General features: G+C 47.2%; 1 protein-coding gene across 2 annotated transcripts in view; it reads right to left on the bottom strand.

Moving 5' to 3' along the window:
• Positions 1-25,189, bottom strand: part of LOC126542356 (leupaxin-like) — an 82,320-nt gene that overhangs the window by 55,681 nt on the left and 1,450 nt on the right. Inside the window, exon 1 of one of the 2 annotated variants that reach the window (XM_050189400.3) lies at positions 9,710-10,044. The exons of the other annotated variant lie outside the window; for it this stretch is intronic. Coding sequence (XP_050045357.1) covers positions 9,710-9,785 — 76 coding nt within the window. The 5' untranslated portion in view covers positions 9,786-10,044. Of the gene's footprint in view, positions 1-9,709; positions 10,045-25,189 lie in introns of those variants that run through there. 2 annotated transcript variants of the gene reach the window in all.

Here is a 25,189-nt window from a genome sequence, read left to right on the forward strand (position 1 = left end):
GCAAACCGTGGTTGTGCCCGCTGTGATCGCGCGAAAGCATCCGAAAACGAGGGTGACGTGGCGTCGTGGCGATGCCCTCTCCCCTTACGCAACACCTGGCGCACTAGCGAGGCAGCAGGTGTCCCCTTTCGCCCGGTCCGCTCCGTCGAGGCGAGCTCGTTACGTGGCGTCGCAGCCAATGTGAATTTAAGTGCCGTTTCGCTGCTACAGACGCCGCAGGCTTTTTCGCTCCAATGGACCATTTTATATACTTTCGCATCGATATACTCCGCGAAGACGGGTGAAAATTCAAGCAAGGTGCCACGCGCCCTTCCAGTTCCCTTTTCGGATGAGTAAATTTACTCACCACTTCTCTTATCATCATCATCCATCCCAATACTTTCCCTCCCCTTCCCTCCTCCCCAGTGCAGAGTAGCAGACTAGAGCGCACTAGCTCAGGTCGACCTCTCGGTCTTTCCTATCAATAAATTCTATTCATTCATTCCCGCCAGAAGACATGAGTTTACAAGAATGGCGATTTCGTGCTTATGTGCAGCGCCTGTAGCCCCCAAATTAAACGCAGGACGCATCAAACTCCCTCTGGAAGGCCACCACGCTGAGAGACGAAAAAAAGATGAAGCGAGGGGGGGGGGGGAGGGGGTCATCACGTAAAGGATATGCGGACCCTCGACTCCAATGTGGGAGAAGGTACGTGCTTGCGGGCGCCGATCGAGGCAATGGGAGAAAACGTCTGCTTCGAGAAGGGTAGCTCGCCTCCTCGCATCATGGCATCGCACCATTCATTTTACTTCTATCTCAGCTACCAACGAACATCTTTTTCTTTTTAAGTTCTTGAGGTAGAACACTTCCTGGACGGTGCTTTACAACTTCTGCTGCATAATCAATATTTCTGACGGGACTTGGTAAGGGGACCTGACTAGGCTGCTACTCATTGCGCGGCCCGATATATTATAGCAGCGTTGCAGACGTCCGAGTGAGCCGCGCGGGCAAGTGCCAGGACGTCACAATTGTTCTGCTCCCACGTGGCCACCTTTTGTTTCATGACGTCATGAAAAAACCTACCTGATATAAACCGAAAATGATCTGTGTAAAAAAAAAAAAATATTGTAGCAAATTGTTTAGGTCGAGGCTCGTCAGTATTGCTTCTATGGTTTCGATTTACACAGAACTTCCAATTAACGCAAAAAAAAAAAAAAACGTCAGAAGAGTCAGGTCAGCACTGCCGTGTGAGCGGCATTATCCGTTAACGCACACGCATACTTGAAAAAGTGCGCTCGTAGGAGTGGTTAATAAATGTATCCGACGCGGGCCGCCTGTTGTGACATTCTGCGCTTAAATAATATCCTAAAAAAAGAAAAACATTACCTGGACCGATGAACGACGAGTTTCCTTAGGCATCGCTTTACGTTCGGTTTATAAAAAGATGCGCTGCCTATGTATACTTGGAAAGCTCGCCGCGATGCTAATGATTCGAATGCTAGAGAGACCTCTGACCGATGCTCGCATTCGCGAACAAGAAATCGTGCGTCCCATACGAATGAAAGATACAGATACGCGTCATATAATTCGATGTAACGTTAAGTCCCACACTTCTATGTAGCAATATATGACGCAATTATTACACATAAGACGTGGCGGAGTCTGAATCTGCATGCACACTTACCACCGAACAAGCGGAGTGACATCGTTTCTGCGACAAATGGCCACAGCGCACCGCTGGCTTTCGCGACCAATTAAGACGTAGTGCGCGTCGCGTATACTGCAAGCACAAAGGTTCACGCATAGCAAGATTCGACGCAACCTGTCGTCCACGTGTTGTATAGTTATTCGCAACCTACGACGTATATTTATTCTACAGAGAGCGTCGCAGATTAAAAATGGATATGCAGGTGCAACGCACATCCTGGATTCTGTACGTGAAGCGAATTGCTTTCGTGAAGCTGTAGTTAAAAATTTGCTCATTTCGTTCCCGCGTCTTTGGCTCAAAAGAAATTACGGCACGCACGCACGCACGTGCTCGTCTCGTGCAGCCGTGCTATACGCGTAGTGTGACACACGCGGCGATCATCTCGAAGAGCTAGTTGCCGTTGGCACGACTGAAGTGTCTACGCGCGACTGTGGCCTCTAATTGACGGAATTTAACTTGGAGATGAGGCTCATTCGTTTATTTTTGCGGCAAGTTGTTTCGCGTTTTATGAAGGCAGAAGCCTTGTGTCTCATTATAGTCAGTCGACCTTGAGCGAAAAACGCGTCGTCGACACGAAAGGTACAAAAAGGCTACGAACCCTCGACCTTTGGCGGGAGTCGAACCCATGACCTTGGGGTTAATGAAGGCGAAGTTAATTAAGGCACTCGAACCCACGACCTTGGGAGGGAGTCTATAACCCTCGACCTTTGGAATTAAGAGGGATGACTAAGCGAAGTACACTAAACGAATTAAAGGCAGATGACTAAGCGAATTAAGGGGATAAGTAAGCGAATTAAGAGGGATGACTAAGCGAAGTAGACTAAGCGAATTAAGGGGAATGTGTACGTCATATGTCCGTCCTTAATGCATCGGCACTTGAGCTTTCACCTTAGGGATACCATAATTAAGAGACCCTGTGATTTTTTTTTACTCTAGACCGAAAAGATGCCTTTCCGCTAACAGTTAATCAAATGTGATTGATGATTTTGTGTCATTCAGTGAAGACATTCTCGGTTCTCTGAGAGGATACATGCGCGAGATAGTGGTCTCTGTCAATATGTTTACTGTCAGATTTCCCACGATACACTTTTCTAAGAAAAACAATTGCGCAAAGAATTTATTGATACACTCATGCCAGAGCTTCTATATCGATGGACACACAGTGGAGGACAAGGAAAAAAATATTTCAATGCGAATAAAAAGAATGAACCAGTTAAGCCAAACATAAGAATTTTCTTCCTCAAATTACAACGAACACACTACCAGTCTACCAGTGAAAACATGGCTGAGCGAAAAAGGTCTGGTCGTAGCCTGGAAGACACAATGCCTATGCTGAATACTAATTAAAAAAAAACTGTGACCATTAGCGCATTTTTTTCCTAGAATGCTGGGACCCGGTGTTCTATACATAGAGCTATAAAAGGAGAACGAGCTACCACTCAATCCGCACGGCAGCAGTTTTCTACCAGTTAACACCACGGAAGTGCCTTATGACGAGATCATGCTCCGTGGCGTGCCCAGGTTGTGGAAAACGCGCATGCAGGTTAGACATTCCGACGTCAATATACGCTGAGTACGTCGAAAATTCACAGAAAATGCTGTTCAGTACACGCAAGTTTATAGGGCGCTGCCCGAACCGCTCGATTGGATTACACTGCTTGACGACGCGGCTGTATACTAAAGACATTATTCCAGTGGCGTCGGCAAAAATAGGCTGACTCGTTTTAACAAATCGTGCTTTGTTTTGTCTTGTCGAAACCGGCAATAAAGAAAACAAAAGAGCATCGGACTGGTGTGATGGGGTACCGAAGTTCGATCCCACAATCGGGCGCGTTATTCTCTCTCTCTCTCTCTGTGCGTGCGACACACACACACACACACAGAGAGAGAGAGAGAGAGAGAGAGAGAGAGCTATTCTTCCGCAAGACAGCAGCAGTACCCAGCAGCCACAGTCAGTAAATTCCGGGAGTGTTCGCAAAGAAAGCTCGGCGGAAAAAACAAAACAAAATACGATACGCGCGGACTGAGGCGGCTATGAGCGCACTATACTTAGCTTCCGCACCGTTGCCTGCTAAGTACCGGAAACGTCCTTGCTGTTCGTGTGCGTTTCTTTCTTTTTCTTTTTTTTCGTACAACTTTAGCGCTCCCCTTCGCACAGATGTCCCACCAACCAGCTAAACAATACACTATCCTGAAACGGGAGAAGAGAGGCCGCGCGATACTACTGCATGGGCGGAATTCACTGTGTGTGTGTGTGTGTGTGCGCGCGCGCGTGTGTGCGTGCGTGCGTGCGCCTCTCTGTCTCGGTCAGCAACGCCACAGCCTATATACGCGGTTCAATCCCCTGCATCGTCTGGCTCAGGTAAATCACGGAGACTCGGCGGTGTAAACAGCCATGCACTGACAAGCACGCCGATAGCTTATCGTTAGTTTGCTCGCGCCGTTATCGCAGCTTCGTCTAGACGAATTGCACGTGCCCAGGTCATGCAGAGTCGCTGAACCCGTTACACTGTCCAAGAAGCAGCACGCGTCGTCTCTTCTCACGAATAGACTATTCGTATACTTGCTGCGTGAGCACGAGGTTCAATTATAAGTAAATAAATAAATAAATAAATAAATAAATAAATAAATAAATAAATAAATAAATGATGTACTCAGTGTCGAACACGTTTCAAACGCGTTTTTGTTATTCCAGACATCGACGCCTACGCGTCAGTATAAGTGAGGCTGCCCAGATGAAAAACACCCATTTGTCATTTGTCCAATGACCTGGTACGATCGCGCGGGTTTTGTATAGGATCCCAGATGATCATGTCAAACTTTTGATCATATGATATGTAAAGCTACCTTCTCGTGGGTACTTTAAAGTGTTTCAAGGAATCAACATCGACATGAACGAGCGGACATGAGGCCTATCGCCAATTGCACAGAAGGAACTATTGCAGCGGCGTGCAAATGACCGATTCCGTGGGGCTGTGCGTGGACCACATACGTAAGCCCTGGGACGGTACAACGCACAAGAATTTATTACGCTACATTCTATACCGTTTTTATAATACAACGACTGGCCGATCATGGCTATAAAATACGCTTAGTGCCCAACGTCTATACAGACCACCGACAAAGCGCGCGAAAGAAAAACAAAAACATTACATTGTGGGGTTTAACTTCCTAGTCGGATATGAGAGTTGAAGCAGGAGGGCTCTGATTTAATTTCGGAACCACCTGGGGTTCTTTAACTTGCACCTAAATCTATATAAGCATAAACTAGCCTTTTCTTTTTGTTTTTCTTTTTAATCGCCCCCATCGAAATGCCGCCGCCGCGGCCGATATTGGAAGCTGCAAAACCTCGTGCAAACGGCACGCTGAGCGCTATAGGCTCTGATCGAGCTACCGCTGCGGACAGACGGAAGAAAAAGAAAAGAAAAATGGAGCATGGACTGGTTACATTATTATCGGCTCGGCTCGGCCCTGCAGGCGTCGCAGCGCCTGCTGCAAAGGAACTCTGCACACATTGTCCAAAACGAGGTCACCACCAACGGTGCGCGATAGGTGTGCATGTACGTATACATGTACACACGCTATATACACGCACGTCGCTGCTTCCGTGATCTCTCCTCGGAATCTCTCGCGGAGCGGGCGAGGCAGCTCTCATTAGGGAGCAACACTCGTCAAGTATATATGCGTGTGCGTGCGTGTGTGTGCAGAACGGTCTCGACGGCGCGCTGGTCGATGAGCCATGGTAGCTATCCATTACGAGGGCATGACAAGAAGCAGTCACGGTACGATAACGTTTCGGGAAAAGCGAGTTGCAGCGAAAAAAAAATAAGGCACGGGGACAAGAAGAGAAGGCACACGGAATACACGCACGCAGCCGCTATATATATATATATATATATATATATATATATATATATATATATATATATTCAACAACAGACTTTATTTTTAAAACCGAGCTATACCACATACCTCTCGTACAATGCTTTATCACCGCTTGCGCAGGAAACCCTCTATAGCCCTTTAGGAGAGGCAACGTACGATATATTGCTGTCTCGCCGACGCAGGATACACCAAGTGCATCGACGCATGTGCTCAGCCTCTATATTATAAGGTTAAGCTGGTAACTTCGGCCTTATATCTTTCTAAAATGACAGTATTATCCAATATTGCGCGGCACCCATGAAACTGAGAATGATGCGCGAAACATTCGTGAGGAGGCACTTAATTTACCTTACTATTGGGTTCACTTAATCGCTCGTTAATGCGGATCTTGCTGGTCTGAACGAGACGGTTCTCCCTCGCCGTAAATGCCGTAACATGCCGTAAATCACGCATGTTCTCCAGTCTACACAAACTTGCTCCTATGCTTTTATACCGATGCTAAACAGCGCGCGCGTTTGAGTACGCGAGAAAGAGAGAAGGAGAGATAAAAATACACTGCAATAATGGCTAAACGAGTTCGAGAACGCGTGCCGAGTTCGCGTGCCGACTGCGCGGTTGAGGGATTCCGGCTAGGGAGGCCCGGGATGCAAGCAGTGCCTCGCATTCGTGACTACCATCTTACGGCAACGATATATATATATATATATATATACAGGCCGCCATTGGAATATGAACCTGGCAACGTTTAACGCTAGAACGTTATCTAGTGAGGCGAGTCTAGCAGTGCTATTGGAGGAATTAGAGGGCAGTAAATGGGATATAATAGGGCTCAGTGAAGTTAGGAGGCCAAAAGAAGCATATACAGTGCTAAAAAGCGGGCACGTCCTGTGCTACCGGGGCTTAGCAGAGAGACGAGAACTAGGAGTCGGATTCCTGATTAATAAGAACATAGCTGGTAACATACAGGGATTCTATAGCATTAACGAGAGGGTGGCATGTCTTGTTGTTAAACTTAATAAGAGGTACAAAATGAAGGTTGTACAGGTCTACGCCCCTACATCTAGTCATGATGACCAGGAAGTTGAAAGCTTCTATGAAGACGTGGAATCGGCGATGGGTAAAGTCAAAACAAAATACAGTATCCTGATGGGCGATTTCAATGCCAGGGTAGGCAAGAAGCAGGCCGGAGACAAGTCAGTGGGGGAATATGGCATAGGCTCTAGGAATAGCAGAGGAGAGTTATTAGTAGAGTTTGCAGAACAGAATAATATGCGGATAATGAATACCTTTTTCCGCAAGCGGGTTGGCCGAAAGTGGACGTGGAGGAGCCCGAATGGTGAGACTAGAAATGAAATCGACTTCATACTCTGCGCGAACCCTGGCATCATACAAGATGTAGATGTCCTCGGCAAGGTGCGCTGCAGTGACCATAGGATGGTAAGAACTCGAATTAGCCTTGACTTGAGGAGGGAACGGAAGAAACTGGTACATAAGAAGCCAAGCAATGAGTTAGCGGTAAGAGGGAAACTAGAGGAATTCCGGATCAAGCTACAGAACAGGTATTCGGCTTTAACCCAGGAAGAGGACCATAGTGTTGAAGCAATGAACGACAATCTTATGGGCATCATTAAGGAGTGCGCAATAGAAGTCGGTGGTAACGCCGTTAAACAGGAAACCTGTAAGCTATCGCAGGAGACGAAAGATCTGATCAAGAAACGCCAATGTATGAAAGCCTCTAATCCTACAGCTAGAATAGAACTGGCAGAACTTTCTAAGTTAATCAACAAGCGTAAGACAGCGGACATAAGGAACTATAATATGGATAGAATTGAACAGGCTCTCAGGAACGGAGGAAGCCTAAAAGCAGTGAAGAAGAAACTAGGAATAGGCAAAAATCAGATGTGTGCGTTAAGAGACAAAGCCGGCAATCTCGTTACTAATATGGATGAGATAGTTCAAGTGGCTGAAGAGTTTTATAGAGATTTATACAGTACCAGTAACAGCCACGACGATAAGGTGAGAGAGAATAGGCTAGAGGAACTTGAAATCCCACAAGTAACACCGGAAGAGGTAAAGAACGCCTTGGGAGCTATGCAAAGGGGGAAGGCAGCTGGGGAGGATCAGGTAACAGCAGATTTGTTGAAGGATGGTTGGAACACTGTCCTAGAAAGAGTGGCCGCCCTATATACACTATGCCTCATGACCTCGAACGTACCGGAATCTTGGAAGAACGCTAACATTATCCTAATCCATAAGAAAGGGGACGCCAAAGACTTGAAAAATTTAAGACCGATCAGCTTACTGTCCGTTGCCTACAAAGTATTTACTAAGGTAATCGCAAATAGAATCAGGAATACCTTAGACTTCTGTCAACCAAAGAACCAGGCAGGATTCCGTAAAGGCTACTCAACAATAGACCATATTCACACTATCAGTCAGGTGATAGAGAAATGTGCGGAATATAACCAACCCTTATATATAGCCTTCATTGATTACGAAAAAGCATTTGATTCAGTCGAAACCTCAGCAGTCATGAAGGCACTACGGAATCAGGGTGTAGATGAACCATATGTAAAGATACTGGAAGATATCTATAGCGGTTCCACAGCCACCGTAATCCTCCACAAAAAAAGCAACAAAATCCCAATAAAGAAAGGCGTCAGACAGGGAGATACGATCTCTCCAATGCTATTCACAGCATGTTTACAGGAGGTATTCAGAGACCTGGAGTGGGAAGAATTGGGAATAAAAGTTGATGGAGAATACCTTAGCAACTTGCGATTCGCTGATGATATTGCCTTGCTTAGTAACTCAGGAGACCAATTGCAATGCATGCTCACTGACCTGGAGAGGCAAAGCAGAAGGGTGGGTCTGAAAATTAATCTACAGAAAACTAAAGTAATGTTTAACAGTCTCGGAAGAGAACAGCAGTTTACGATAGGTAGCGAGGCACTGGAAGTGGTAAGGGAATACATCTACTTAGGGCAGGTAGTGACCACGGATCCGGATCATGAGACTGAAATAACCAGAAGAATAAGAATGGGCTGGGGTGCGTTTGGCAGGCATTCTCAAATCATGAACAGCAGGTTGCCACTATCCCTCAAGAGGAAAGTGTATAACAGCTGTGTCTTACCAGTACTCACCTACGGGGCAGAAACCTGGAGGCTTACGAAAAGGGTTCTGCTGAAATTGAGGACGACGCAACGAGCTATGGAAAGAAGAATGATAGGTGTAACGTTAAGGGATAAGAAAAGAGCAGATTGGGTGAGGGAACAAACGCGGGTAAATGACATCTTAGTTGAAATCAAGAAAAAGAAATGGGCATGGGCCGGACATGTAATGAGGAGGGAAGATAACCGATGGTCATTAAGGGTTACGGACTGGATTCCAAGGGAAGGGAAGCGTAGTAGGGGGCGGCAGAAAGTTAGGTGGGCGGATGACATTAAGACGTTTGCAGGGACAACATGGCCACAATTAGTACATGACCGGGGTAGTTGGAGAAGTATGGGAGAGGCCTTTGCCCTGCAGTGGGCGTAACTAGGCTGCTGATGATGATATCTATACAGCCCAGTAACCTCGTGTTTTATTTTGTTTCACAGGGGATATATGTATACGTACGCCTCGTGCTTTAACGTCCCTGAAGTGCACAGCGAGTTGCGAGGGATGACGCTGTGGAGGGTCTCCGGATTAGCACGAGCGCTTCTGCGTCGCGCATCCACCGACGCGCACCCGCTGCCGCCGCGGGGATCGAACCTGCGGCCTTTTGCTACGCAGCACAACGCCACACAGCCACTGATACACCACGGCGGGTGTGCTTGCGCGCCACCTTCCTCTCCGCTTGATATGTAGTCGAATATATAAGGCACTGACCACTTAAAACCGATACGTCGCCACAGGTAAACGCGGCTGCGGCAGGGAGACAACCTGTTACTCCAGTCACGATCGCTGCAGCACGTCCTTGCGCGAGCGTGCGATCGCCCGCGCTCTATATGGATATGTTGTCATGGCGACCAACAAATACCAGCGCGAAGATCTCGACCACGCCGAGACGCGGCGTTACCGCCAACGAATCCAATTGTTCAATCGTTTCTACAGATCAGCTGTGAAAACTATATATACTAAAGAGTTCCAACTCACGGCGTGGCGCCCTGTGTTCCACTTCTTCCTTCTCCTCCACCTCTCGGGTGTAGGTGATGTGCGCTACCATCGTCATGGTGACCTCGCTCTTTTTCTTGTCGATTCGCCGAATCGGCTCTCTCCGTCAATCCAAGAGCGCAAACGAGTGCCAAGAGGGATGCCCGCGTCCGAAGCGTATGTGTGAAACAACAATCTTTGCCCACACTCGGCGTGTATCGCGCAACTCGCTCAAGAGAACGTGTATGTACGATCCAGTCGGTGGCACGCGCAGATCCACACGCACAAAAGCGGGGCACACGCACGAGAAAAGTGCTGCGAACAAGGAGATACCCGAGCTACTGGTGGGGGGAGGGATCGCAATCAAACGTCGCCAACTCAAAAATCGGTGCCGTGCGCAAAACACAGCGAGGAGAGAAAACAAACGCGCCAGGCATGTGTACAAGAAATGAAAAAAAAGTACGGAAACAAAAATGAAACCCTGGGACCCAGGTGGCCCCCGCGCACCTCCAGATCTATGCAAGCTTTCTCGCTACACGCGGGCTCGGAGGTGGGGGCTCTCGTCCCACGCCCGCAATCCTCGACAAGACGTTTGCCGCGCCGGCGCCCCTGACGACTACGACGCCACCTTATTTGGATGAATGGAAAGGCGGCCGGCGAGAACTGGCGCGCCTCAAGAACGCGTCTGAGGGATCGACAATATACTGCGAGGGGCCAGGCGTACGAACCAGCCGCGGTATACGAACCAAGGTTACAAAAGGGAGAGAGTCGTATGCGCGCAAACGTACATACAGACGCCAGTTCCAACCCGGGGAAAATACCACGCATTGCGCGGCGTGCGGGAGTTGTTTGTGTGCGTCGCATATACGTATATAGTATACGCATACGTCTATACGCGTACGTAAGCAGGGATATATGTGGAGCGACCCACGCCGGTTGCGCCACGTGACCACGTATGCCGAAAAACGTGCGCCGCCGCCTCTGCTCGCTGCTCCGCATACAACGAGGTGACGACGAAACGTTTGTGTACTGCGTAGAAGAACACTGGCGGCAGTCTTCAGTCGTCGGGTGGACCGCGTTTACATCCGCGGAGAAAAAAATGGAGCGATCGGCGGGGGCTCTCCGAAGGGCTTTGCGTACCACGACAGTCGCAGGCGTGCTACGATGGGCGGATTACACTGCTTTCGACGGGTTTCCCCGTCGGATTACGGCCGCAAGGAACAGGTAGGCCGCGTATATTCGATGTGCGTCAGTATACATAGTCACACGCACACAAAGAAATGTTCTTATACGATGCCGGCCAACGGCGAGCAACTCTTACTATCGAAGATATTTGCGAATTCAGCACGAGGTTCGTAAGCATTTGTGCGCAGGTGTTAAGTGACCGCTCCGTGAACGGCACAGAGAAGTCCGATGTATCAGGTTGAAATATGCGATCTCTTCGTGCGCAAATGTACATACTAAATTTTAGGATTGGCGGATGGCTCTTGTCTAAACGGAAGTGTTTTACGCCTTAAAGCTGCTCATATAGGCTATATATGAGGGACGTGGCAGCGGATGACTACGTATTATTATTATTATTATTATTATTATTATTATTATTATTATTATTATTATTATTATTATTATTATTATTATGACCAGCTGGGGTTCAGTGCACCGATACATCTCGGCGCGCGCGTTTTGCACGCGGCACCGACGTATACCGGCATGATGCCGCCGCAGAGTGCATGCAATCGAACCCACGTGCTCTATAGCTCATCAACAAGGCCATGCTTCACGTTATTCGAACTCGCACCATGGAGTTCGGGCACATCGAAAAAAAAAAACCCAAATAAGAGATCAAGCTGCAGTCTCTGAGAAGAGAAAACCTAAAAAAAAAAAAAAGAAAGACTGAAGCTGACACATAGCTGACGAAAACTATTTTGTCTGCAGCCAGCAACAGTATACTGCACTTAATTTTGACTGCACGCATATCGGTTCGCCAGGCGGTTTTCTTCTTTTTTTTTTTCGTTGAGACCATTCCTAGCTTAACCTGGGAGACTGCATGATGGGCGGCCCCGAATTGGGTTAATTACTTGTCAAGGCAGTAAGACACTGCCACCGGATGCGCCTGCATGCGCTGCTCGTGTCGGTGGCCTCGTTACTGCACGGTTCTTCTTCGTTTCTTTTTTCGTGAGACTTTATTATTACAAAGGAGCGTGCCGGGTCGTGTGTGCCGAGGCCGCCCGCAGCATGACGGCAAGCAGCTATTTGCGAGCACCAAGCGACAGCTCGCAACAGCTGAGCCCGGCCGCGCGCAACAGTGAAAACAGGTCGCCGAGAAGACAGCGGCATCAAGTTGTTTGATTTTGCGAGGGTGGACAGTGCAATTATCGAAACACCGTTCTTATGTTTTTTTTTGTTTTTGTTTTTTGCAATTTCGTCCATGGGCTGGCAGGCAGTATAACATGGGAACTATAAGGTCAGTGCAAGCATGGAGCCCCATTTCATGCAGATAGTGCAAAACATATAGCGACCTGTGATATGCAAACATCGCTATAACGATCATGTTGTTCAGTTCCTAATAAGTTCACACACCCCCCTACGTACACTTTCGCGGGTTGTCTTTGTCCCTGCGAATGCCCTAAGTAAGATGGCGGGCATCGATTACAGGCGCAAGAGCGGGACACATCGCCTTCATAACGTCTTCACATCGTCTTTATTTCATTTCATTTATTACATGAGGGATGAGTTTTAACTACAGTGAAAGTGCGATACCAGTGCCGCCTTGAATTGACGTGGATCGGAGTGGTGCATCGGAGTAGCCGTTGACGCGGAACATTGACGAATGCTTTTTCAACGTCTAAGATGGCATCAACGGGTATATTTAGGTCGAGGCTTAAACTAATATAGTTACAGAATAAAGCTAGTTGGGTAACACGTGACAGTCCTGCACGAAAGCCGTGTTAACTAGAATGAAATAAGTTATTGCAGTCAAAGAAATTGACAATGTTTGAGTAAATCACATGTTCCATTAGTTTAGAACAAATGCTATAGTAAGTGAAATAGGGCGATAACTGCTGCACAAAAAAAAAAAAAAAAATGGGGGACCTTTTTTTGGGTACTGGAACAATCTTTCGCACTTTCCAGTCTACCGGTACCCATCCTGTTGATAGTGACTGTTGGAAAATATGGCATAGTATCACACTAGTGGTCAATTTCGTGCTTTTTAACATTTTCGCGTTGGTGCCGTCCACGCCACATGAAGATGAGTTTTAACGAGTCGATTAGTTTAGCTATGCCGTTTGGACAAAATGTCACTTCAGGCATCACGGTATATGGTAGGCATAAGGAAAGGGAAGTTGCTGACAGGTTCGGCGGTAAACAAGGAACAACACAAGTTCGGCGGCCTCACGATCGAGAATTGGATTGTCTTGTTCGTCGCACAATGCTGATGATTGGGGTTATCAGGGTTAATGGTGTTCCAGAATTTTTTTATTTCATTTTGTAACATAGCGGACAATGTCTGTAAAAAAAGGATTTTTTTTCTGTGTTTGCAAGTATTTAGAATTCTTTTTATATGGCATAGTACCTGCTCCACGCGCATGCGTCATTGGATCGTTTTGCAGAACGAAATAGCCTTCTCTTTTTTTGTTCAGTCGCTTCAATGCAACGTTAAACCAGGAGGATGACTTCTTTTAGGTTACAATAATGTTGGGTATATGCGATAGTGAACATGTCTAGCGTTTTATTCTTAAAGAGTAACCAGTTAGCCTCGACTGAACACTTTGAGAAATCAGAAGAAAAGTAGTAAATTGTTCGAGCTCAGAGTTTATAGCAGAATATTTACCCTTATCATACAATGTTATCGTTTTCCTGGGATGCGAAACAGGAGTAATAGTCATGGATCACTGAATGGTCACTAAGCCCTGGCGAAAACGTCATTTTGATACCCTGTCGGACTCAGGTGCAAGAAGAAGATCTAGAGTATTAGAAGAATTATCGCTGTAACGTGTGGATTCATTGATGAGTATCGTTAGTCCAAAGGTTAGGCATGAGTTGATGAAATCGCTCTCGATGCCGTTTTTGGAAGCTATCCATGCTAGATTGACCAAGGATATTGCCGGAAATTTAAAGTCGCATAACAGCAGTATCGGAAGATGCCGATTAGACAGCGAAGAGCCTCGTGGTATTCGGGTACAAAAAGAGGGTCACTAGCAGGAGGGCGATAACAAACGCCGATTATCGTTGTGGGGCGGGGGGATAAGAAGCATTACAGAGAACGAACATAATTTGCAAACACAAGGATGTTTTAATTTCGGTGAACTTAAGACTTTTTTTGACTACCCGTAATTACGCCACCGCCACGCTTGTTAGTGCGGTAACGTCGGAAAGTATTGAAATCCGGGAAAAGTTGCAGTATCTCAGACTCAAGTTATAGCAAGGTTAAACCATGTTTCAGTAACTGCAAACAAATTTGATTCTGTTGCAGTATATATACCTAGGTTTTCAAGAGCATCTACTTTAGGAAGAACGGTTCCTATGTTCGTATACAGGAACGAAAAGAATTTCCTTCTAGGATTAATACTGCTGAGGCCAAAGTGTTTAAAAGTGCGAGGAACAACCGTTTCAGCATTGTGAATCATAAATATAGGTGTTAGTACCAATTATGAGTTTGTCATATGTCGAAGTTTAAAGGATTGTTGTTGTGCCTTGCCGGCATCATGATGCCGTTTAATACCCACACCCTTTGCGGGTAACGTGCCACGTTTAAGGTTCATCGTCAACATGCTTGTCTGTTGCGCATGGTTTCATCACGAGAGCCACGTTTACATTTTCCATATCCTATAGACAAGCAAACTGCACTCTTACACTCCAACAGTGAAAAAGAAAAAAAAAAATGACTACGCCACCATTAGGTTGGCGAACTACCTTACGGAAAAACTGGCTTTCCAGTTATGGGAGCCATTATAGCGTCCCTGCAGACGAAGCCTACAAGTAATACTGCCGAGTCCTGCTCCGTTCACCACCCGCTGCGCGTCTTCTCCCGTGCTGTACACAGACGGGAGAACTGCTCGCGAAAGAGACGCGACTTCCCTTCCCTCCTTCAAACCTTTTGCCACCGTGCCAGATTTCGCCGTCACTATGCGGGAACTTCGGCAACTCTATTAGGCGAGTCATTAATCAAAAGTTTGGTTCTCTAGCTCCTTCGTCCTTTAACGTCCTTATCCGCGGCGCGCGCGTCGAAGCATGAAGGTCAGAATAAGGACGAAAACAAGAACTAAGAAAGGATAACGTAAAGAAGTGTATAAAGAAACAAACCGGGGCAGCAACAGCAGCGGCACGTTTCGGGTGGCGCAATTAAACGCGCCGTCCGTCTATCGTTACGCAACCACACGCGTTCACGCCACGCTGCGCCACCTGTGCGCCTCCGATGCAAGACTCCTCCGTGGAAGTGATGGGTCGTGGAGGGGAGTCGTAGGCGAGCTAGCGCGTGGACTGGCGAGACGATGGTTGTCCCGTTGACAGACAGACATGCATGAAGTGCGTGTTGCGCTGCTTACTGCTCTGTGACACCTGTTACACGGCTTGGGAAACCCAGCTCGCTATATATGTACAGCCTACACAGGTGGTGTCACGTATAGTGGGTGTCCGTGACGGAAAAGTTAGTCAAAGAAAAGAAAAGAAAGAAAGAAAGAAAGAAAGAAAGAAAGAAAGAAAGAAAGAAAGAAAGAAAGAAAGAGAAATGATATAGCTAGGTAACGCGGCACTTCAATCAGCTCGGTTACGGAACCAACGTCTTCCTCTGAGACAACGCGTGCAGCGAAGGAAGGCTAACATTGCGCAGTGTATGGTGACCGCTTCGAATGGTGGCCAGTTTTCCTCGAACGGCAGACGTCGAGAACACCTGGTGCTGCTCGTATTCACGCCGATTATATTGCCTGCCTTTCCGCGTCTCTTTCTCTCGCATTCGCATTAGATTTCAAGAACTCGAAACTATATACACGCAGTAAAACTTCTTTTTTCCTTAACCCAAACAGGTCAAAAGTAGGGGTCGACAACATTCCAAAGCAATTTGTCGGGTCACAGAGAAGACGTCAAGTAGCAAGCTCAGAAAATGTCAGTCTAAAGGACAGCGAAGCCTAATATGAACTTCGGCTCTATTATTAAATTACGCTCTTACAATAGCAAAACTGCCACTTTTACGTTGAGAGGGGGGCTTGCATGGTAAGCCAGAAGGAACCCGAAAACAAAAGACGGGTAACGACGCCACTGTGTCGTCATAAAACTTGACAGCGTCTGCAGTTAATTGCTCACCCATAAAACGGGACTACATCGTTTTCTGGAGCAACTATAGACGCAATCAACCTAGCAAGTTTCGAGAACGTTCGAGAATTTTCGAGAAGGTACAACGAGGCCAGCGACGTCAAAAGGTCGTACTAGCTGGCACTGAGACTTCAGCGCTAAACTTAAAAAACAAAGGGGGGGGGGGAAGCTGACATTCACTTTCTCTACCACTGTAATAAAGAACACATTCCCGCCAAATGAATAAAAATAGAGCTTTAAAAGAGTACTTTACGATTTTATACTGATGCCCCTTTCTTCGATCTCCTCATTCTCGAGGTATACGGCCTCTATGTCTGCAACCCACCAGGGTTATAAATAAACTCAAAGTGTAAGGTCACTGGTCATTTTTGCGAAGAACACGTGCACGCGCGATAAAACTGCAAAGGAGCTCGGAGGATACCGTCGAGTTTGCCGCACACACTGTCAAGGCACAGTCGTCGGTGCCACGTAGCCCGTCCCGACAAGAAGACAGCTATTCTTTTTTTCCCGTTTATCATATTGGTAAACGACGCGCTGTCTTTCCCGACGGCTGTCTCGTGAAAATGCCAAGGCGATCATAGATAAGTAAAAAAAAAAAAAGCACACAAGACAAAACCGAAGATTTAAAACAAGAATCGTCCAGGCGTCGTCTGCACAGTAGGTCTTTTCGCAATCCCACCATGCTGTGGCAGCGTCGTTAACGAAGTGCGATTTCGAAACGGTACGGAATTCCTGTCGCCCAAAGTAACAAGACTTCAGATCAGCAACCCCCCGCCCTCTCCCTCCCATTTTCTTTCTGTTTCTCCGTCGGCTGTCTACAGTCTTCTCATAACGCAGACGGCGCAGAAAGTGATCAGCGAAAAAAAAAAGAAAAAGAGTGACAGAGAGAAATATTTCAGCTTTAAAACCGTCAGGCACAGGCATTGCGAAAAGACAAACCCTCGCATCGGTCGTCATACGTAGTGCGCCCACAGCGCGCCTGTCCCGTCATAAACAATCATAAATAGCGCATTGCCAAAGCCCACGGCCGACTCAACGAAAACAAACAGGATGCGCAGACGGCGCGGGGGAACAGGACGATTTTAAAACCCTCGAGCGACAAGACAAGGGACAGACGAAACCGTGGCTCTCCCTGGTTTCTCTCTTTTTTTTTTTTCTCCAGGAAGCCGTCGCCGCATTTGCCCCAGCCGTCTCGATCGTCAGTCAACAATCCATCCATCAGACCTAAGAACCGAGTGACACGCCCCGGCTAAACACACACGTACAAAAAATTTAGAAAACAAAACAAAAGAAAGGTCATTTAGAAGGATGGGAGGACAAGAGGGTATGTAACGGAGGAAGGAGTACGAGGATACGAGCCGTCTGCAAGCTTGCGGTTGCACAAGCCGGGGCCAATACGAGGAGCTTCCTCTGCCGTGAGCATCGGTGGGACGCCGTGCTGAGTACAGAAACCCGTTCAGTCGCTGCTGTTTACACAGGGCAGCCGGAACGCGAACGGATGAAGAGCAAATAATGACTCTGTCGAACCCTCAGCAAACGAACACACCTGCGGCTTTCTTTTTGGCCAGTTCCCATGGAATAGAAAAAAAAGGAGTGTGGCTACCCCTACTGCATATTAGCTGTCTCGCTCAAGCTTTGACGCCTGGACTAACATTTTGTAATGACCCATTTCATTTTTACAGTGCAGCTGTAAGAGCTAGTTCCCCTAGGATCGTGTCCGAGTGCAGACAGAAAACTCCCCATACGTGGGCCAATCTGTGAAATGCCGGGCCGACCCGCGGTGGAGGTGAAGCAGGTGTTAAGGGGCCCACATACACAGCTTCGCTGGTCATCCTTCTTCACAGAGTGGAAGGGCACATAGCACCCGCCGTGGTTGCTCAGTGGCTATGGTGTTAGGCTGCTGAGCACAAGGTCGCGGGATCCAATCCCGGCCACGGCGGCCGCATTTCGATGGGGGCGAAATGCGAAAACACCCGTGTACTTAGATTTAGGTACACGTTAAAGTACCCCAGGTGGTCGAAATTTCCGGAGCCCTCCACTATACGGCGTGCCTCATAATCAGAAATTGGTTTTGGCACGTAAAACCTTATAATTAAAAAATTAAAGGGCACATAGCTTTTTCATCGCTTTTATGTCCGTCGCGTCGACCGACCAATATGCCAGCGATAACGCGCGGCGCAGCAACGTGAATAGAAAGGATAAAATTAAATGCATGGATCGCTACAAAATACGATACCTGAACTATATTCCGAGGTAGAAACGGAACCAATCCGTGCTTCGTGTTTCTTGGCGCCTCTCGATAGGCAAATACTACTTCCGAACATATTTCATAGAAAAAATACAAGACGGAAACATGGCGCTCGGGTATAAGGGAGCTGCAATGACAAACCAGTTCTGCTAAATCCCGCAAGATGGATAAAAGTTCATGCAAGGAAAAAAATTGTCATCCGCTCGAATGTATATACCACGAAGCTACAAAGGAAACCCATATACGGGTGGTTTCTCACAAAGACGAAACGCAGTTGACGTTTGTCGCACTTGAGGTAGAATTTGCCTTGCTCCGCGGGTTCCCAGACCGGGACGAATTCAGTCTAAAAATGTGGGCCGTTCCCGAGGTCATATATACGTGGCACTGAGTATGCGCCGCTCTTCAATGAATCTCTGATGCCAAATCGGGTCACCGTGTAGGTGCCACTGGGTATGCACGAACTTCGCGGTGGCGTCACCAGATGGCGCAGCGCGTGAGAGGAGTCCGGCTGCAGCAGACGCGCCTCGTACATGACGCGTTTCGGCTATTCGCATGCTTGGATTGTCATTGTTAGGTGAGTTCTGCCCAATTTCTTTTTTTCTTCTCCCGATTTTACGACCGGCCGATGCTGGTGATAACGCATACAGGCGAACCGTTGCTTTGACCGTCAGCGAAGCGCGCGAAAGAAAATAATTGCAATCGGGTCGTTACGTTATCGCGGCGCTGGCGCGTTCGGCGCACGACATTGACCGATACGGTATACGCGGCTGTACACGCATGCACCTGAGTTTAGAAACACGACGCGCGTTTCACAAACAGCGGCTCACCGCGTTTCGCGACGACGGAAGGAAGGGAACGGGCGCCGCTTGATATGCAAATACTGACACACGACGGACGGGCGGCGAAAAGAGCCAGTCGCGAGACGAGTCATTCGATTTCTGTCAAAACCGACACACACGCGCGCGCGCTAGAAAGGAAGCAGCGAAACCGCGCGGACACCGTATACGGGGGTTGACGAAAGTGGCCCACACGGGAGCACGACACGGGAAAGGAATCATTTCCGCCGCGGGCCGCAAGCGTGTGGCGGGGAAGCCGAGCCCCCCCTGCCTGACTCACCGTTATATACATATTTGAAGCATTCCGCAAAAGATATAAGGTCACGGCGGGAGCCCGAAGCTTCGGCGCGCCGCTTGGTCACGCTTATCTGGCTCGCCTCGGAAGAGTCGGTGACTCGCTGATCTGACGGAGGAGACGCGCGATTATGAGCCAGCCTCGGGTGCGCATTGTTAGTTCGTCATCCGGGCATTCCCTCCGTAGTCGCCACGCGGGCGACAAGGAGGCGAATGTCCGGTTGACGAACCGGTCAGAAGCAATAGTCCTACATGCTCCCGAGACCCCTCGTTACATTACATCGCGCTTTTGCTTTCAATCCTTTTCAATATTAATGCGGAAGCAATTGCTTAACGTACTTCTCCCGGATATGACGTAAGATGCACGCGGGAATATATGGAAATGGTTGAATCACATTCTTGTTGCCAGCCGTCGGGAAAGTTAATAATTTGGCGTAGACCATTGTGTCGTCGAAGACCATCCGTGCAGTGTGTTTTGAATACCGTGATACGTCAAAAAAAAAAAAATAATAATCTAGGACGTACTATCAACATAGCGGCACACCACATATGCTCACATCGGTGTGTAGGCAAAGAAAACACATTTTAAATCAAGGAGGCTGTAGGATGGGGCTTGCTGGTGAAACATGCTTTAAAGTTTGAATAACAGCGCAAGGATAGCAGAGGGGGCAGAAGAGAGAACAGAGCGCTCTGTTCTCTCCCCTCTGCTATCTTTGCGCTATTAAACTTTAAAGCATTTTCAATTATAACATGGAGACAGACTCCTTGTTAACCTTTAAAGGGAAAGCACGAGTGTAGAACAAATGCAGGCTTTCCCCTTCTGCCACGTGTACTGTCTGGTGATGGTGGCGCTGGTACTTTTCTACACAAGCGCGCAGTGTATTGATGCAGCGGCATGCAGGATGGCTGGATGGATAAGGCTGAGCCCTTTGAATCGGGCGGCAGCACACGCCGCCTAGCCGTGACTAATACATATTGTACTTCGTGGAGGGTGAAATTTTCCACTCTTGTCTTGATTTTAGACGCCAATCAGATACCCTTCGTTTGCTTATTCCTAGCCGCTTGAAGTCTATTTTTTCTCCACTGTTCCTAAGCCCCGATGCTTTGAAAAAGTCCGCCCCGTTGCTTTGAGCTGCAGGGTGAAGTCCTTTACAGAAAAGTATCACGTGTTCAGTCGTTCCCCCTTCCTCTCCACAGTAACGTGCCTATCCCTTGGTACTTGACTCGGTACGTCTTATAGTCCGCAATACTCCTGCCCTGGCTTTAAACAAAAAGAGCTTCCCCTAGAATTATCGTACATATATTTCTTTGGCAATTTCCTGCTCGAAAGTTCCGTATGTTCCCAGTGCCGATTTCTTCTGCATACCTGTTTTCCACAGACCCCTCTCTGTGTCTTTAACCTTTTTCTTAACCGATGTTTCTTGGCTTGCTTCCCTCCTGTTGTCCAAATATTTGCGTGACAATTTTCTTGTTCGCTCCCTCCATTTCATGCTAGCATTCCTTATGAACTAGTAACTGAAAACTTTCCTTGCCCACCACTTTTCCGCCATTTCTCTCAATCGTTCCTAAAATTCTATCTTGCTGCTAGCTTCTCTACCCTCGCATGATGTCCATCCCATGTCACCCTGCACCCGCCGATTTGGTGTATTTCCGTGTGCTCCCAAAGCAGGTCTACCTACCCCGCGTTGCTTAATTTCCAACCTTGCTCGAACCTATGATCTCATGCACGGTAACGCGTTGCCGAAAGTCAGATTAGGACCATCAACGAGGTGGTGAGAGGGATCAGGCATATGCAGATACAGCTCCAGCATAGTGAAAGCCGCGCATCAGTGAATTCCCTTAAACAGTGGACTGCACTGTGCATGGAGATGATGCTTTCAGCATCTAACTGCGATATTAAAAAAAAAAGAAAGGTTTATCAACTTTGTAACATATTAGTCAGTAACAAGAAACGCTTTGCAGCGCAATTGTATCCCTGGAGTTGTCTATGGTTCTCAGGGCGATAATTTAAAGATTCCTTTCGCTTGATTCAGTTCATTTATCCTAGTTCATCGCTCATGATTTATCCTGCGTGATGATAACGTATATAGGTGGAGAATCGCTCGGACCAATACTAGCTGATCAGAGAGAAGAAAGGAAAAGAATTGGAGTACAGTCAACACATCACCTCGGTCTAGAGTTGCGCAATACACGATAACGTCTCAAACTATATGCCGGAGAGGGAAACATGGCAGCACTTGCGCCTTTATTGCTTTTCTTTTCCTCTCACGCGCTGCAGTTGAACGATGAAGCCTAAAGTGTCTCATTAAACATCACTCGTTTTCGCATCGCCAAAGCCTGTTTTGTATCCGATAAACACTGGATGAAAAATAACGGCTCTCAGAGGACACGACAGCGACGCTGTAAACAGCATATCACGACACAATACCCTTGCTAGGCCCGCCTAGTGTGTTCGAGCTGCGTGCCGTTTGTCAAATGTTGTTGGACGAACAAGAGGCTGCGATCAAGGATGTTGAGCTCGCCGTGTACTACGTGTACTAAAGGGACCTTAACGTGTACGAGGTCCGATAAGAAAAAAAGAACTGAAAAAAAAAAAAAAAAACACAGAAGAATAAAGAAAAACGACTCGGGCTGTATTCGTAAATTACCTTTCCACAATGCCAAAAACACAACTCTCACCGTGAGAATAGGTTTGGTAAGTCAGATAAAGGTGCAAAAACGAAAGGCTGGTGGCGACGCCGCCTGGAAGTTTCCACACCAGCCAGTCGTGACGTCCGGATTTCGACGGCGTCTGCCCAGGCCTATTGTTTGTTTTCGTCGGTAAGGATCGACAATGGTATCGTGAAAGAGCCAAAGACCGAACATGGCAAGTATGGAGAAATTTTACTGCACAAAAACGGCCAAAATACGAAGAAAATGAAACACTTTGAAATCAGTGATGTCACACCGACGTACCGAGGCCTAGCCGGGTTTCGGCGCGAAATCCGACAAATTAAAGTTGTCCATTTTCCCTTCTTAATAACCGGCCACCTACCGTGAAATTAACGAGTACAATGTCCCTCTAAACTGATCTTGTGCTTTTCCTTATAGTGTCGCTTTGAAGAAGACCAAGTTCAGCTGCTTTAGTAAATCACTTTTCCAGAATGCCAAAAAGCTCATCCTTGGCATGAGCGGAGGTTTTGGTATACGCCAGAAAAGTGCAAGAGGCCCCCTTGATTTTCCCGCACCAGCTTCTCGTAACATCATAGATTTTGACAGCGCCATGCTTGGGCTTTCTCGTCAAAGAATTATAGGTTACATTGCATCCTAAATAAACGAAAGGTTCTACAAAGGAAGTCCGTGGGAAACTTTTCTGCCGCCAGAACGGGTCCAAATACGAGAAATTATACGTTGAAAGTCGTGATGTCACACTGCGGTTCCGGCGCGAAATTCAATAAAGGGGAGTTTTCGCGCCTTCATTTTCACATCCAGTAACTAACATTTTTGCACCAAAGGAATGAAAAATTTGGTTTTGAAAGAATATATCAACCGCTCTATAAGCTGATTTAGCACAACTCTTCAGTGTTCTTCAGCTTCAGACCAGTTCCGACACTTATGGAAGCTGTCCGCTGAATCCGTTCGATCCTTCAGCCAAATTATTGAACTCCAAGAATACATTTGGTAACAATTTCGAAGCCGAAGCGTGTGGCGCTTATGTTTCTTCCGACTTCCTCACAAATTGTAATGACGCCAGCGCACGTCTCAAATCCTCTTGTTCGATACACTCGACTTTCCCCATTAGCGACAGCATCTTTATTCGTTTCCGATATACTGATGTAGAAATCAAACGGTGAAAAATCTCTTCACAGCGCTGAATACCCACATGCCGGCGGGCGAAAATGCTTGGCTTTACGAATCCTGAAATTTTCCCGAACGCGGTACAGCTACAAACATGTTTGCCGAATTTCTTCGCAGGATGTCAAGGGTCCAGAAATGCCCTATTTCTTTTTTTTTTTTCTTTCCTTTTTTTTAGTCTAAGCGTTCTCCATTTTATGACTAACTGCTCGAGCCACAAACACCCTGTATTACATCTGAAATGACAGACTTCGCACACAGAAGAACCAAGTACACTGCTCAGAAACGCTGTAAAACGTGGCTCAATGTCTTGGGAACTGTGGGTGTAGGTTTAATCGCTGTAGCTCAACAGATGTACTGCACACTCGTCAAGGAAAAGAAAATGTCAGACGATAATACTATAGCCGAGAAAAACAAGGAGTCGCGAGTACACAAATGTCGCGTCAAGGAACTTCGCGGTTCCAATGACGCGAGCGATTGTGTTTATCGTCTTGACCAAAAATGTGGAGAGAGAGCTTCAAAGAAAACTATCGTCTGAAAGGCGGCGATCATCCACTGCAACAGCTTGCAGATGTCGGGAGCGTAGGAGCAACAACGCAGCGGGGGCGCGATTACATAACTTATGGGGTTTTTAAGGTAAACGAAACTATACGCACGATGCAGACGTTGGGAAGGGCGACGTGGCAGATAGGCTTCGGCTTAACATTACTGTCTAGCTTCATTTGTTTAAAAGCGCTCGGGATCCTGAAATCGTTGCGCTCCGCCCAGTCGAAATGTGTGGTCGCAATTCCTGATTGCTGGCTGCGGTGGCGTTTTTGCCTGGGCGGCAGAAGGCCATAGCAGCTGCGGGTTTACCGTTTTCGGCCACCTGTGTACCCCAGTGTGTGACCGCTATACACTACAATGCCGTTACACGAACCTGCGTAATCAACCAAGCCCTAAGGAATTTTCCCCACGGCATCCATGCATTTAAAAGAAAGCTTGCTATCAGAGAGTGCGAAAAAAAAAAAAAAGAAAACAGGACGCAGTTATTCATGCGGGTGACTAACGTAGTATGTATATGTGACGCCTCTGCGAATGATTTATACGTCTTTTCAAAGTACATACTGGGCACTGTCTTGCACATGCGCGCATGCACTAAAGATATGTGTTCTTTAAGATTCTTAATTCTGCTTTTTTTCGCTCTCTCTGATACACAACCTTTATGTAGTCAGTTTGGCATCTGTTCAACAACATTTCCCAACCACACTCTAATTTATAACTGCTACACACTTGCCAGATTTTGTCACACGGATTGTTCACGCAACACTATGTGATATATGGGGCCCTCTTCCACAACTCTGAGCTCTGGGGCCCTAACACAGAATACGTTGTATTCTGTTTGATTACGAACAATAAACTGTTCAGTTCTTTTTGGTGCCCGTTGGCGATGTTGCTTACTTGATACATCTGCGTGTGCTTCGGTACTCGGAGGTCAACCTCTCGCTACGCTACTACAATAATCGTGCGAAAGGCTGCATAGCATTTCCAAAGATCAACATGTATGCTGAAACGGGCCCCAACGTGTTTATACGTTGCCCTGATCAAGCACTTCTTTCCGCGGATTGCACAATTGAGGGTGTCAACAGCGATCAAGAAGTTCGATCCCGATCGAGCTCGATCGCATCCTACGTGGCAGCCGTATTAGGCAAAGCTGCATCTCAAGTTTTAAAGCGGCACTGCCTTTTAGTTCAGCAATGCGACAAATTATTCGCATTTTAGCTACCAGATCGTGCTCGATGAACCGCAGTACACCTGTCTATTATAACGATCTGTTTCTTCAGCCTAGGGTTTGAGACTGCACACCTGACCACTGTTAGCGACAAATTAGCAACATATGCTGACGCTGCGGCAACCTTGCCGTTCGGTTTGCCAGTAACCTGAGCAAAAGCTCAATGCTGTCAAGAAATAATGTCTTATCTC

This window comes from Dermacentor andersoni, chromosome 3 (genome assembly GCF_023375885.2).
Source record: "Dermacentor andersoni chromosome 3, qqDerAnde1_hic_scaffold, whole genome shotgun sequence".
Classification (NCBI taxonomy): Eukaryota; Metazoa; Arthropoda; class Arachnida; order Ixodida; family Ixodidae; genus Dermacentor; species Dermacentor andersoni.